A 14,662-nucleotide genomic window follows, 5' to 3' on the forward strand; every position below is an offset into this window, starting at 1 on the left:
GAGGTCACCCCATACCCCATATTTAAGGAGTGAAGAAATAGATTCTACTTTTTGATGGGAATATTTGCAGGATAGCATTGGAGGCTGTGGATGAAGAAAACTGAAGAATCTGTGGCCATTTTTACATTCTGCCTCACCTCCACTATTGGACCTCAAAAGAAACAAAAGATTAATATTAAAGCTTCTAGAATGTTGTAACTAGATGAGACATATGTTTCAAAGTTGTCCATGATTTTATTCTTATCTGATATATTAATAACAGAAAAAAATTCGTATTTATTTTCAGTTGAATTGTATTTAATCTACACTTTTATATAATCCCCAAGTTCAAGTTTTGGTATTTTCCACAGAGTGTTATCGTTATTTGTATCTTGATTCTGAACATATATATAGTATTTCTCCCACAATCTGAAACAGTGTCACTAGTGATGCCAGATTTTCTTCCTGAACAATTCGATTGTTGAGTGTTAAATGGACAACCCCAATGTTTAGTTAGATGTTCTTCTAAGTCTTCTCCCTGGAGAACTTTAATTATGGTCTCCTTCCACATGATGTCTCTGTTTAGACAGAGTGAGAGAGCTTGAAGATGCTTGGAGATCATCTTCTACCCAAACCCTTCATTTCCCCTGTCAAGAAATAGACCCGGATAATCTGAGTTACTTGCCCAAGGCTGCAAGCCTGTTAATGGTACAGCTGGGGCTGCACTGGCAAGGGCCTCTGATTCCCAGTTTGATGCTTCTTCCACTGTTCACTGGTTCCCCTTCGGTTCTCTTAAAATAGCCAAGGGAGCCAAGAGAGTGCATCTAGTTTCTCTCTCAGGTTACAACCACTCAGATTTTCTAAGATAAACTGTAGGTCATTTCCCCTTAGCCTGTTCTCCAATCTGCCCAATCTATCATGTAGGAATTGAGATGGCCCCCCTGGGAACTAAGCAGATCTGCTGTCCTCAGCCAGACAATGTCTGCATTTGTTTTAACAACTAGTATTTATGTTAAGGGTGCATATAGCCAAAAAACAAAACAAACAAACAAACAAACAAAAAGCGTGCATATAGCACAATTCCAAGTTTCTGAAAACATGCTTATAAATGGAGAATTACACCCTTTGTTTATAAAACCTTGAAAAAAATTACCTAATCTATTTTTGATCTGATTTTAAAGGAAGTAATAATTCATCTAGAATAAGGAGTTGCAAAACCATGTGTTTCCGGAGACCAAAATTATACAACTGTCGGTGGAAATTTTCATTTTTATAACTCAATTTTTGCCATGTTCAAATTTAAATCAAATAGCAGAATATCAATTCTGCAGGTGAATACTATGCCTTTTACACATGGTTTATGTGTAGGCTTCTCAGCCCAGCGGGAAATGTGGACATCACCTTGACAAATGATTGGCTCTTGCAATGGTGTTTCCAGGAGGCTTATCGGGAGGAGCAGCTGATCAACCGGCTGATGCGACAGTCCCAGCAGGAGCGCAGGATCGCCGTGCAGCTCATGCACGTTCGGCACGAAAAGGAAGTTTTACGGCAAAACAGAATTTTCAGAGAAAAACAATATGAGGAAAGACGGCTTAAAGATTTCCAGGATGCTCTCGATCGAGAAGCGGTAAACAATATATCCCTTAAAAATCCTCCTAAGTTTACTTTTGATCCTTCCTACCAAGTCAAGGTAAACAAGGCTGCGTTTAGATGCCAATCATTTAATGAGTTAATTTTTTGTATGATCTCTCTATTTCCTCCCCATTTTTATCTTTGTACAACTGCACTGCATCTACATACTATACTCTCTCCCTTTAGTCTTGATTCTACAAATATTTAATGCTCACCCTCAGTCCTTATGTCCACATCTCTCTGGTCATTTCTGTTGTCTGAAGCTCTCCAGTAGATTCCTCAAGAACAGCTCATGGGAACAATATTCCCTGAGTGCTTGCCTATTGATAACAGTATGTGCCTTTTATACTCATCAGTTTTGTTGTATATAAAATCCTTAGTTCACATTTTCTTTCCTTGAATATCTTAAATACATTATTCCATTTTCTTCAGGTAGAAAGTGTGCTGTCAAAAAAAGTGAATGATAATCTAAATTTTGTTTCCTTGAGTCATTACTCTTGTTTCCTAGAAGCATAAAGGACTTTCTTTTTCTTTAAAGTCCACTAAGTTCACTGGAATGTTATTGGTGTTCATTATTCTAAGTGAATACTATTTTCAGGCAGTGAGAGCACTTTCAAGCTGCCTCCTTTTTATAAGACACCATTAGTCTTGGATAAGCAATTCCTTGCTTTCTGGTAAAACAAGATTTCCCAGGCCCATACTGTACTATTCCGTCCTCAGAACTAGAACAAGCCATTTTTCTAGAGTACCCTGGTTCATTGTAGTTGAGAATGGTTACAGAAGCCAAGATGTAGGTGCCAGGTATGCTCTTGGCCACCACGGTATCATTGTATCTAGGCCCTTTATAACTCTGAAAATCAAATTATCTAATCTTTTAGTTATTTGATATGTTAACATTTTCCTTATCTTTATATGTACAGTTCTAATAACCAAAATAGATTTTATCAAGGGATTTATATGAATCACTTCTTGTCTTGTTCCTCTTGGGGTGGTTTCACATTTATTCAGTCTGTTAAGCCAGATTTGATTGAAGAAGTATAAAGCTCATGTGAGTGGCATTTTAGATAGCCTGTCTTTACTGTCATAAAATATTCACAAAACCAGGCTGAGCAGAAGAGAGAACCTTATAGAAAATAGGAAGGCATGCTTTATTTACCAGCATCATGGTTTCCACTGTGATATTCCATGAAAGTGGAACACATTTTTTGCCAAAATTACGCAATTTTGAGAAATGTCATTTGGAAAGTACAGTATTCTCCAGAGTCAGGAAAATGGTGCTTTTGCCTCTGTAGAACAGACAAAGCCAAAGCGTTAGGAGAAGAGCGGGGAGCCATACGCCATGAATTTGACCTGCATGATCTCAAGTGTCTTTAATAGCTGAATTATCTGGATAATTGTTTCATCTCCCTTTTTTGACAAGAGTAAACTTGAATGGATTGAGTGGCATTTGCTTACATTAGAAATAAGTGCCTGTTTGCTAAATATGTTTGCTTCACAAGCCCAGTTAATTCAGTGCAAAATAGTAAAGCACCGGTCTCAGAGCAGGACTGATCTCACTGTGATGAGAAGCATGACCTGTTCTTTCCTTACCTGGGCTTGGACTCACTTCAGAGGATTGGGACACTTGGTCTGCTAGAGGCTCAGAGGCCAGAATTTTGAGGCTCTGAAGCCCCTGAAAAAAATTTACGCAATAACCTTTTCCCAAAATTGAGGTATCTGTTTGCCGGGCACCCCTCCCTCTGAGATGGCCTGATTTCACAGTTTGAATGCATCACATCCTCCAGCAGGAGTGGTTCCTAAATACTTAGGCTGGTTGCTAAGTAAGCAGGGAGGAGGAGAGGGAGAAAGGGAAAGAGAACTTCATGTTTTTCACCATCAGGAGTTTTTGTTTGTTTTGTTTGGTTTTTAGGTTAAATCTGCTGATCTCTTTTTTTGAAGGCAAATGGGCATATATTCTATATTAATTAAAACAGTTGCTGATTTCAAAATTCAGTGCCACCTACTATTATTCACAGTAATTCATCGCAATGGCATTCAACACTTGTGAGCCTTCACTCTGAGTCCAGCATTGAGCTACGTTCATTACATGCCTTATAATTCTCACAGCACCATTTGGCAGTGGACACTGTTCCTGTGTACATTTCATCTGTCAGGAAGATGAAACTTAGAAAGCTCAAAGTTGCACAGCTTGGTGGTGTGTCCCTAGCACAGCGGTTCTCAGCGTCTAAGGTCCAGGCTCATCACCGCTGAGAGTTACTAGCTCCCACGGACTTCTTTTTCCTTTTTCTTCTTTCTTTATTTAGGGCTAAAAGCCACTTTGCTGTAATGGGACTGGAAATTGTGGTGGGTTTAGCACAGGGGATGGGGAGAGGGAGAAATAGCTGACTCCATGGCTAAAAAGAAGGAAGAAAGGCCTGGAAGGAGAGAGGGAGCAGGGACAGAGGGAGAGAACACTGGGAGAAAGCTGCTCCATTCCTGCAGCGGGTGTTCCTGGGCTCCCGTCAAGGTTCTGGTTCTGTGGCATCTTAAATATTTCCACATGCTTTCCAGGCACTCAGTAGTAAACCAACCTCACAACCTATTTCACTGGCTCGCTCTGTAAATTGTCATCTGGCTGCTCCTACTCTCTCAGATTCCTCTTCCCTCTGAAGTCTTCACACTTCATGAAGCATGCCATAAGGCTCTATACTTAAACTGGATGCTTTCTCCATGAAAGCAGGGCCTACAAAACAATACAACAATAACAAATTCTGGTGTCATTCCTGAACATGCCAAATGTACAGAATTGACCTCAGAGGTCACCCAGACCAACTTCTTTCCCAACAAAACTAAAGCAAACTAACAAAATCAAACAACAATAACAAACCAAATGAAGCTTCCATTTGGTTCAGTGGACAGTAGCAGCCCATTGTCACGCATTTAGTTACTTGTGAATAGTATCATGACAACAGGTATTCACTCTGACAGTTACTTTCTCTTCATGCCGAGTCTTTTTACCACCCCCGCTTCACAGAGAGGAAGTGGAGACAAGGGGAAGCTCTGATTTGGCCAAGGTCCCACAGCTAGTACTTGACACCTGTACAAACTAAGGCTTGAATTCAAACACAGCTCCTGCAGACCCATGTTTACCGCCATCGTACACTTGTTGGGTTAAGTTTCAGGAGGCAGCTCTTGTTTCTGGAGCACGTTAGCACAGGATAGAATTTCTCAAGGAGTTGGTGTAACTGTTTGAAAAGCAACATTTGATCATGCCAAGTTTGACCTTTGTACTTAGTATGAAGACTGGGTTCCCTAAACAAAACAATAGTGCAAAGCAAACAGAGGGTAATGCCAAACTAGTCAAGTATTTTGTTACTTTCTGCAGAAATACATGTCTCTATGAATGAATTTTATCTATTTATTTAGGTTGTAACAGCAGAAGGTTTTGTTGTCTAAACACATTTAACATTTGTTGGCAAATGTGTTATATTCTCAAGCCAGTATAATCAGGGAAGTTCCAAAATATTTTCTAAGTATAAATCATTATCCTAGAAGTCTCCCACTAAAAGACATAGGGCATTGGCCAGAGCAGATGTGTCAGGTTAAGGCTCCTGAGATGGGTACAAAGGAGCCAGCTATGCTTGGGAGCCAGCTATGCTTGCCTGTTTCTCTGTGATCCCCCACTGTATTTGCAGTCCATGAACTCAGGACTTCTTTTTAAACACTTCAGATCCAATTTATCATTAATCCACATAGCACACTTTTCTCTGTACTGGGTTTTGCTGATTACATAAGCTAAGGGTGGGATATTTCCCATATTGTCTTTGCCATCACACTCAGTACTTAACGTATTAAGGAGAAAGTGCTCTCTCATTTTTTCTGATATAAAAGGAAGTTTCATTCTATTTAGAGATTTTTTTTTAGCTATTGAAATGATGACATTATTTCTACTTGAATTATTGCCCAATTACAGTGACTTAAAAATATGTCTTTGCTTCTTAGGCTTTGGCCAGACAAGCCAAGATTGATTATGAAGAACAAGCGCTCAGAGTTAAGGAAATTCATGAGCAGATTGCCGTGGAAAGGGTTCAAGCTCGTTACAGAAAGCATTATTCAATATGTGCAGAAATTTTGGATCAAATCCTTGATTTGTCCACTAAAATGGCGGACTATCGAATGTTGACAAATAAGTAAGTGTTGTTTTTTATTACAATAGTTAATACAATAGAGACACCACAGCAAATGAGAAAAGGGTAAGACTGTGATGTAGGCACTAAGCTGATAAGTAAAGAGAGATAACAATGTTTTGTGAAATGAAGACTAAGACGTGGGGTCCAGGGTACCTTGATTACAGACTTAATTCACCCAATGACTAGCCTGATTTAAGATGGTTTTTTTTTTTGTTTTGTTTTGTTTTTGTGGTACGCGGGCCTCTCACTGTTGTGGCCTCTCCCGTTGTGGAGCACAGGCTCCAGACGTGCAGGCTCAGCAGCCATGGCTCACGGGCCTAGCCACTCCGTGGCATGTGGGATCTTCCCAGACCGGGGCACGAACCCACGTCCCCTGCATCGGCAGGCGGACTCTCAACCACTGCACCACCAGGGAAGCCCCTAAGGTGTATTTATGTCTTTTTTGTTGTTGTTGTTGTGGCCTCTCCCGTTGAGGAGCACGGGCTCCGGACGTGCAGGCTCAGCAGCCATGGCTCATGGGCCCAGCCGCTCCATGGCATGTGGGATCTTCCCAGACCGGGGCACGAACCCATGTCCCCTGCATCAGCAGGCAGACTCTCAACCACTGCACCACCAGGGAAGCCCAGTCGTCAGTATTTTTAGATATATTGTGGTTTCAGAGCACAGTCAAAGAAAATTTGAAGAACCAGTGGCTTTAGGTAACATTTATTCATTCAAACCTACTAAGCTTCAGCCATTTTACTGGCTATTAGAAATGTCATAGTAAGAGGAACCTCTGGCCTCAAAGAGCAGATCCTGGTGAATGAACATGGTAATAGAAAGACTAAGATTTAAGATGTGTATTTAACTAAACATTGATTCCTCTCAACCTTTTTTTTTTTCTTTTTTGCTGTAGCCTGATTCCATATAAGTTGATGCATGATTGGAAGGAACTGTTTTTTAATGGAAAGCCCATATATGAGCAAACGTCTCTTAAGCATCTGCCAGCTAAGCTCTCTGCAGAACAGCTTATAGAACTGGAGAAAAGGGACTTGCTAGATAACAATGATTATGAAGAATATAAGGTACCTACTGATGTGTAATAATTAAAGAGAATGCAACATAATAAATAGTGTTGCTTTAGCATTAATTTTGTGATATTATTTCTTTTCATCTCTACTAACAAAACTGGGCATTTTATGTTTGCATTTTCCCTTGGTTTAATTTGTATTTATAGTACTAACTTTTAAATACCTAACCTATTCATAATCTATTATCTGTTACTTCCAGTAATACTAGAGGGTGGTCTGAAAAAAAATTACACATAATACAATAGGTAGATTTCAGAATTTTAAAGTTTTTAATTATTCATTAGCAATTTTCTGTGTGTGAGCTGTCTACCTTTGCTTCAAAACCCCTGGTTAAATGTATGTTTCTAAAATTTATCTAAATAGCATATTGTTTTTGGAGGAAAATGGAAGAAGAGAGGTCTGAGTTTTCCAAGTAGCATAGATGCAAACAAAATTTTATTCAATGAGATTTTTAAAGGTATGGGGTGCCAACTATGCTTCTTAGAAGAGCTGCTGAAAAACCTTTGGAGTAAACAGGACAAGGTCCCATTATTGGCACTGCCAACTGCTAACTGTGAGACTTTAGGTGGCCAGTCCCTTAAGTGCTAAGAGTCTCGGTTTCCCAATATATGAAATGGGGATAATAATATGATTACCTTATTTTGTTGTTGTGAAACTTATTTAAGGTAATATGTGTTAAACACTTAACCAAGTGCACTGAGTGTTGGATGCAAATAATATGTACCAGTTTCTTACCTCACCAACCTGCCCTCCCTACCCCACTTCATTTCACTTTTAGTGGGAAAGATGTGAAATGAATGGCTATGGGATAGAAGTTCTGCGTAGATCATCAGCATTGGGGTGAAGAATGAGGCTTTTAATTATTAGAAATATTATTGAATGAGTTTCAGAAGAGTAGTAAATTCAACATGAAAAAAAGAAAACATTGGACTTCCCAGGTGGCGCAGTGGTTAAGAATCTGCCTGCCAATGCAGGGGACATGGGTTTGAGCCCTGGTCTGGGAAGATCCTACATGCCACGAAGCAACCAAGCCCATGTACCACAACTACTGAGCCTGTGCTCTAGAGTCCATGCTCCGCAATGAGAAGCCCACACACCGCAATGAAGAGTAGCCCCCACTCATCGCAACTAGAGAAAACCTACGTGCAGCAACGAAGACCCAATGCAGCCAAAAATAAATATATAAATTTTAAAAAAAGGAAAAGAAAAGATGATTCAACCCAATCATCTGCTGGTATTTAGCAAATACTCAATGTCTGTTGAAAGGATTCACGAATAAAATGAATGAATGACAATGAACAAGGCAAAGTGTAAAATAGCACTAATATGTAACTATTGAAGAAGACAAGCTTATTTTAAAAAGAAGGGAAAAAAATGAGATTATGAGAAACTAAACATACACCATATTTTAATTGGATGAATCTATATTTGGATCACTAAAATAATTATTATTTATTAAGGATTGGCCAGAACCTTATGGGATATATGTGCATATTTATTTTGCATGGTTGTAGAATATTCTAGATCTAGTATGTCAACCTAAAGTTCAATGCTACATAATAAAATGCTTTGACAGTGTCAAACTACGTGAAGGTATTTCTTTCCATTGTAAATTCAAGTCATTTTACTTGACAGATTTTGCTGATTCATGAAATATTTATTTCTGAGTTATTTCTTAACCAGCTCTATCTTGTTGCTTTCATAAATCAGGAGACCTGGTAGTCTGCAGCTTAGCAAAGATTTGTCTTTTTAACTATTTTCTTGTTTGGGAAATTGTTACCACAGGAACATGCTTGTCTCACCCACATCCTGAAGCAGCCTGTACGTTTCTTTTGCAAGAAATTATAAACATTTTTTAGGAGTATGTGGATGTCTGGTAATGCAGTTTATTTTGTTTATGGCCTTTGCTGTTGTCCTAGAAGTGAATACTACCTTAGGATTTCTGATATGTGTTTATATGTTGTGTTCATTTTGACTACATGATGGAAAATATACCACATACAGGTGTTAGCATCTACTGTAAGCTATCCTATTAGCATTCCCTATTATTAGAGCTTTTGTCTCCTCAGATACTTGTTAAATGTTTTGCATTTAAGTAAAAAATAAATGTTTCAACTTGGAAAATACATTATCTGGCTAAAATAGTCTTTCACAACAGGCAGAGGATCAACACATCTGGCTTAATAAACGTGGAACAGTTTTAGCAAAGTGCTAACTTTGCTCAGGATTTTTAATACGTCAATCAAACACGTACCTTAGAAATTGATCTTCAAAAAGTTTACATTCTTAGCATATTTTATTAATGCCTATACCCACCATCAGTGTAGAACAGATGCTTCCTGGTTTTGAGATCATACTTTTAAAGTTCCATTAGAGTAAGCTATCATGTTTAAAAATTTTAAATATCACACCTAGAAACTGGCATAAAAACAAAATTTTGCTCATGTCCATGTCATATATAGCTGCCAATAATTTGACATTATTTCCTAATCATCATACTCTATAGACTGGCTACATGTGAGAGAGCTGTAGCCCAGGAATGGTGTGGCCAAAAATATCATTTATCTCTCCTAAGAAGGAGACAGAAGCAGCATCATGGAGCAGCCAAACGCTACTGGCATTCCCAGCCAACTGCCATAGGATAACAAGGAGTTGTTTAATAGAGAGTGGGGAGGAGTCCCGAAATGCTATGGACCACCAGCAGCAGGCTAAGCCAGGAGCCCAGCTGCTCAAGTTCAGCTAACAGCATACCCCCCACATAGCAGCCACTGGTTCTCAGTTATGCAGTGGACTCCTCCTGGTAAACCCCAGACTCCCCCAAATGCAAATCCTTTCCATGATTCTTCCTGGAAAATGACTCACAATTCCATAGCATTTTACTTTAACATAAGTTGCTTATTAGCAGTTATCTACTGAATGAATTTGAGTTACTAAAATGGGGTGTTCATAAACTAAAATTAGCTCATGGCCACGGTTTCCTGCTGATGCAGATTTTTCTAAGAAGTCCATGCCACGAAGCACTTGGCAATTTTCAGGTCACTACTGCGCATGCTTACGAACAAGTTGTAGTTGGAATTCCTACAATTTGTAGGAAGGATGTTTTGTGTCCAGCACATCATCCGTGTTGTCTGAAGCTGGTCATAGTTTTTAACAGCTGTTATTTTTGTTTTTAATGAAAATTACTACTGAAGTTAATGATCTCTTAATTTGCTGTTGTTGTTGGGCTAACCCTATAGCATGTGTTGAAATGCACGTTTTTATCAGTCACACTTTTGGCTTATGATTTTCCCTTAACTAGACTTTAAGGTGTAATTGTATATGTTATGGTTTAACATTCATACTCTTGTCACTACAGCAGATGTATACCTACCCTCCCCAAATTTACTTATAGAATGACATTTATTATCATGAGGTCTTTTTCCACTCGAGAATAGGAATGTGGGACTAAATGCACCATTGGGTAGTTTGTCTTCCTATGTAAGTCTCATCTGACTTGTTTGACCTAAAGGCACTATCCAGGTATTATCTTCTTCTTACTCTCCAATCCCAGACTTTGACATTAATCCAGTGGCTTTTTAGGTTTGACATCTGACAGTGGACTCTTCAGCCTAGCTCTTGCCTTGCTCCCTGGCTTCCCAATGAATGACCCAAATTTTCATGGTTTAGTATTTAATCAGTTCCCTGTGGGCAGAATATCAGTTTGAAGCCTGTATCACTCAAGTGATGTCACTGGATAACTGACCCAAGCACAGTGAGAGATTTTAGTAGATGAGTCTTAAGGTCATGTGAATAGATCATCTTATTTCTTTTGTGGCTGTTATCATTGTTGTTTTTGTTGTGTGTGTGTGTTTAAAGATACCCACTGTATTAGCTCAAGCTGCCAAAAGAAAATACTGTAGACTGGGTGGCTTCAACAATAGGAATTTATTTCTCACAGTTCTAGGAAATCCAAGGTCAAAGTCCCAGCTGATTTGGTTCCCCAGTGAGGACTCTCTTCCTGAATTGCAAACAGCCACCTTCTTGTCATGTCCTCACATAGAGGAGAAAGAAAGAGAACTTTGATCTCTCTTCTTCTTCCTAAAAGGACACTAATCCTGTCATGGGGCCTCCACCTTCCTAACCTCATCTAAACCTAACTACCTCCCAAAGGCCCCACCTCCAAATACCATCACAGTGTGGGTTAGGGCCTCAATAAATGAATTTTGGAGAGACACAATTCAGTCTATGACATATGTGCTTATTCAGGACACAAAAAATGTCGCAAAGTGCAAACTTACTAGTCAAGCAAGGAACCCCTAATTTCAAATGAAATTTTTTTTTCATGGCCTCTTTTGTGCCCTGCTAAGAAGTCTTAATGACTTACCTTTTGACTGTGAATTTATGATGGTTATATCTTCTATTTTCAGATATGCAGGAATATATGTGACTGTTAAGTAGGTGGAGTAAGCACTTGCTTACATGAAGGGAGTTGAGATTTTCCGTCAGGCCATTCTGCTTTAAAACTCCTGCCTGCCATTGTACCTGATGGCCCACATTATCATGTGGGCTAAAGACATGGATGGAGACATCAGAGGCATCTGCTAAAATACAAACATTTTCCAAGATAGGTAACAAAATCATTATCAGCCTCCAAAATAGGAGCTAAGAAAGAAGTTTGGTATTAAAAGGAATGTTCCCAGGTTTGTCCTATGCATTCATTGCTGTAATTTTCCTCTCCCTTTGCTTATATTTTTGACTCAGGCTCTCACTAAGTTTCTCCTCTAATGGTAAGGCTTCTCAGGTTAGACCTCATTGTGTGTCTGTGTCTTGGTGGAATCACCATTATGCCCTACAATACTGGTTAATGGTTATCAAGCATAGTGATACTAACTCACAAAACAAAATGTCACTGTATTAGTCTTCAAAGGGAGCTATAGTTGCCCTAGACCCAAGGGTGTCTTCTAACTATTGTGGGCCAAGGACTTCAGATGGCTGGAGTAGGCTTGGCAGAGGTCTGGGGCTGTGTCTTGTGTAATAGAAGGGAAGCCTGGGTCATGGGAAGGGTATTTAGCTTCAGATTACTAGAATTGAAGACAAGCTGAGTTCATTAGAAAACGATGGTAGGAATAGTTGAATTAAGTTGTTGGGTTCAAGGCGTTAGACCAGAATTGAGAAACGGTTTGCAGAGTTAAAGAACTGGCACCCAGATAGAAGTGGAATGGAAAGAGGAGTGAGAAGGCCATAGCCAACCAGAAGATCCCTGGGTGACTGATGTGAATGAGACTAGAGTAAACGTTCACCACTCATTTTTGTTTGCTCTAGATCATATAGAATAGGAAGAATCTAATTCTCTCCCAGGCTCCCTCTCATCTGGGACCAGGCAAATCAGAGAGTGGTCAAGTCTTCCCTGGGTTTCCTGCCACAAGGTCCATCCTTTACCTACTTGGACAACTGTGGAAGCCAGCTTCTATGCCTCAAGTCCAACTTCTCTTCAATCAATTGCTCACACTTCTCATCTAGTATTTTAGAGCTAGCTCTGGGGATCTGAACACTAAAGCTATGCCTTGGCAGATAAATATGGCAACAATACATTGGGGTTGGGAACCACAAGAAACTTGAATGGATCCAAGAAAGTCTTTGAATTTTGGTGTTGGGCAGATGTGTTGAGCTGAGAACCAGAGAAACTCCCATCCAGAAGACCCTACCACTCCTGTCCAGTACCCAGAATCTGTCGGCCATACTCCTTAGTACGTTGGCCCTAGAGTAGTCTTTCATATATTGGTCAATGCCATTTCCAAGCTGTTTTGGGGTTCTCAACACTTCTTTGAGGTGTCAATCTTAGCAGTAAAACAAAGAAAATAGGGAGAGTGACAGTGGTCATTATTATGAGAGAGGGTATTCTGTGTGGAAAACTGTGAATTTTGCAGTGACAAGATAGTTAGACCAAGTTATAGTGTCTCCATGCTTTGTGACATTTAAGAAATTTTGACCAAGCCTATCTGACTGTCCTTGGCTGGGAAGTGGCAACAGACAGGTGAATTTGGATGTAGAAGTCTCTGGAAAAGTTCTTCCTGTGTCCACAAGACTATAGAAATTAGTAAAAAAGTGATCTTGAGGAAGACTACCATCTCCCTGATGATGAACAGAGTGTAGTTTGAGCATCTAAGGAATGAGATTACTGTTTTCATAAGGATGGCCAATACCACCAGAATTGTTTATGGCACAAGGGGAGATGTGATATAAATTCCAGTGTGATGCTGTCCCAAGGGCACTAGGGCATCAGGAGAAATTCAATAGCCTTAGTCTTAATTTGTTTTAGACCCAGGCAATTCTGCTTTGAAAAGCACTGGGCTAGTTGCACAGCTGCTGCAGCTCCCAGTGTGCCACGGTCAATGCCTTGGAGGACCATGTGGCTTTCCAAGAAAGAGAATGGAACCAGGAGTAGGAGCCTGTCATCTGGGGGCAAGTAAGCTACTCTTCCACGTGATCTTAGTGGGTCGCTTTGTGTGTGTCGAATCAGAGTGCTAAGCAGAAGCCCTTGCCCACTGTTTGCATCTGATTTGTCCTTGAATTTTAGCAGCACTGAAATGTAAGTTTTCAGGACAGAGGATCTCTCAGAGTGGCTTAACCTCAGTTATCCCTGGTAATCAAACCTGTAAGACAAAGTATCAGCCCAGTGATTCTAGCTGCCTGACTTACAAGTAATCAGTAGCTCAGAGTTTTGGGAAAAGAAGCCTGCCATTGCTCACAACTGCTAAGCTTTCTGAACTTCTGGACTTGTTAGAAGCTAGAGTTATTGTATTGCATAGGGAGGTGCCAGGCTTCCTCAAGTGTGGGCCTGTAGGCTTTGACAGTGATCTTTGTCACATTCTAACTAACTGACCATGGCCAATTTGAATTTCTCTCCAAAAATAACCACAAGGTAGATGGAGTCTGTTGTCCTGGGTCTTCTTTTGTGACAGACTAGAATTAAATATGTCTGTTTCCATAGTATTAGATCAGGGCAGACTGGGGAAGTCTACTGCTGGGACAGAAGTGAGCAAGCTGCTGAATGAGAGCCATTATTGGACTAGGACCATTCTTCAGATTTCCTGATGAGCCAGAATTAACCATGGGATCAACCTATAGAAAGGCATTGGCTACTCACAATGCTGCTTCTAGCCCGAACAGTCTTCAGCTGAGCATAGCAGGTGAAGTAGTGATAACATCTGCCTTTCCCTCATTACCATGGGCGACGCTTGCACTTCCTGGCCATAGATAAGATGTGGTCCACACTCAGCACTCTAGTGCAGAGGCATGTCTCCTCTCTGCAGATGCATCTACCATGCCAATGTCAGTGAGAACTGTACATCACCATGCCCCTGCCTTCTCTGGAAGCTGAAGGCCAAATTGCCTGACAGGAAGGTGTGGCCAGGCAGCTGACCATATTCTGACCTGACTGGAGGTCAGGTGACTTGGAAAGACTGCCAAACTCACTCAGCAGGGTCATCTCATCTTTTCAAGTTGTTCTGAGGGCTTCTTGGAAATGAGTCCCGATCGAGAGCCCGTTCCATGACAATTCTTCGATAAGAGGTCAGGATTGAGTTGCACATCAGCTAACTCCCTGTCCTCCCTTCCTCCTTGTCAGAGGCAGGAGAGGGCAGCATCCATCTTTCCATCAATCTTGCCAATCTTTGATAGGAACCTGCCTGTCAAACAGGTCCCACGCAGTGGTCAAGAAGCCCTCTAGGGCTGCCAGGTTACATGAGCTGAACTCCCCATCAGGCAAGATATCCAACCATCCTTTCTTCTTCTCCTGAGAACCATGGATAATTGTGATGAATTTTAACAGCT

General features: G+C 40.4%; 1 protein-coding gene across 1 annotated transcript in view; it reads left to right on the forward strand.

Annotated features, from left to right (window-relative positions):
* SPEF2 (sperm flagellar 2) overlaps positions 1-14,662 on the forward strand; it is a 164,928-nt gene that overhangs the window by 36,035 nt on the left and 114,231 nt on the right. Inside the window, exons 7-9 of the mRNA XM_060091629.1 lie at positions 1,418-1,606; positions 5,593-5,780; positions 6,676-6,844. Of these exons, the coding sequence (XP_059947612.1) occupies positions 1,418-1,606; positions 5,593-5,780; positions 6,676-6,844 (546 nt within the window). The remainder of the gene's footprint in view (positions 1-1,417; positions 1,607-5,592; positions 5,781-6,675; positions 6,845-14,662) is intronic.

The sequence above is a fragment of the Mesoplodon densirostris genome, chromosome 3 (genome assembly GCF_025265405.1).
Source record: "Mesoplodon densirostris isolate mMesDen1 chromosome 3, mMesDen1 primary haplotype, whole genome shotgun sequence".
Classification (NCBI taxonomy): domain Eukaryota; kingdom Metazoa; phylum Chordata; class Mammalia; order Artiodactyla; family Ziphiidae; genus Mesoplodon; species Mesoplodon densirostris.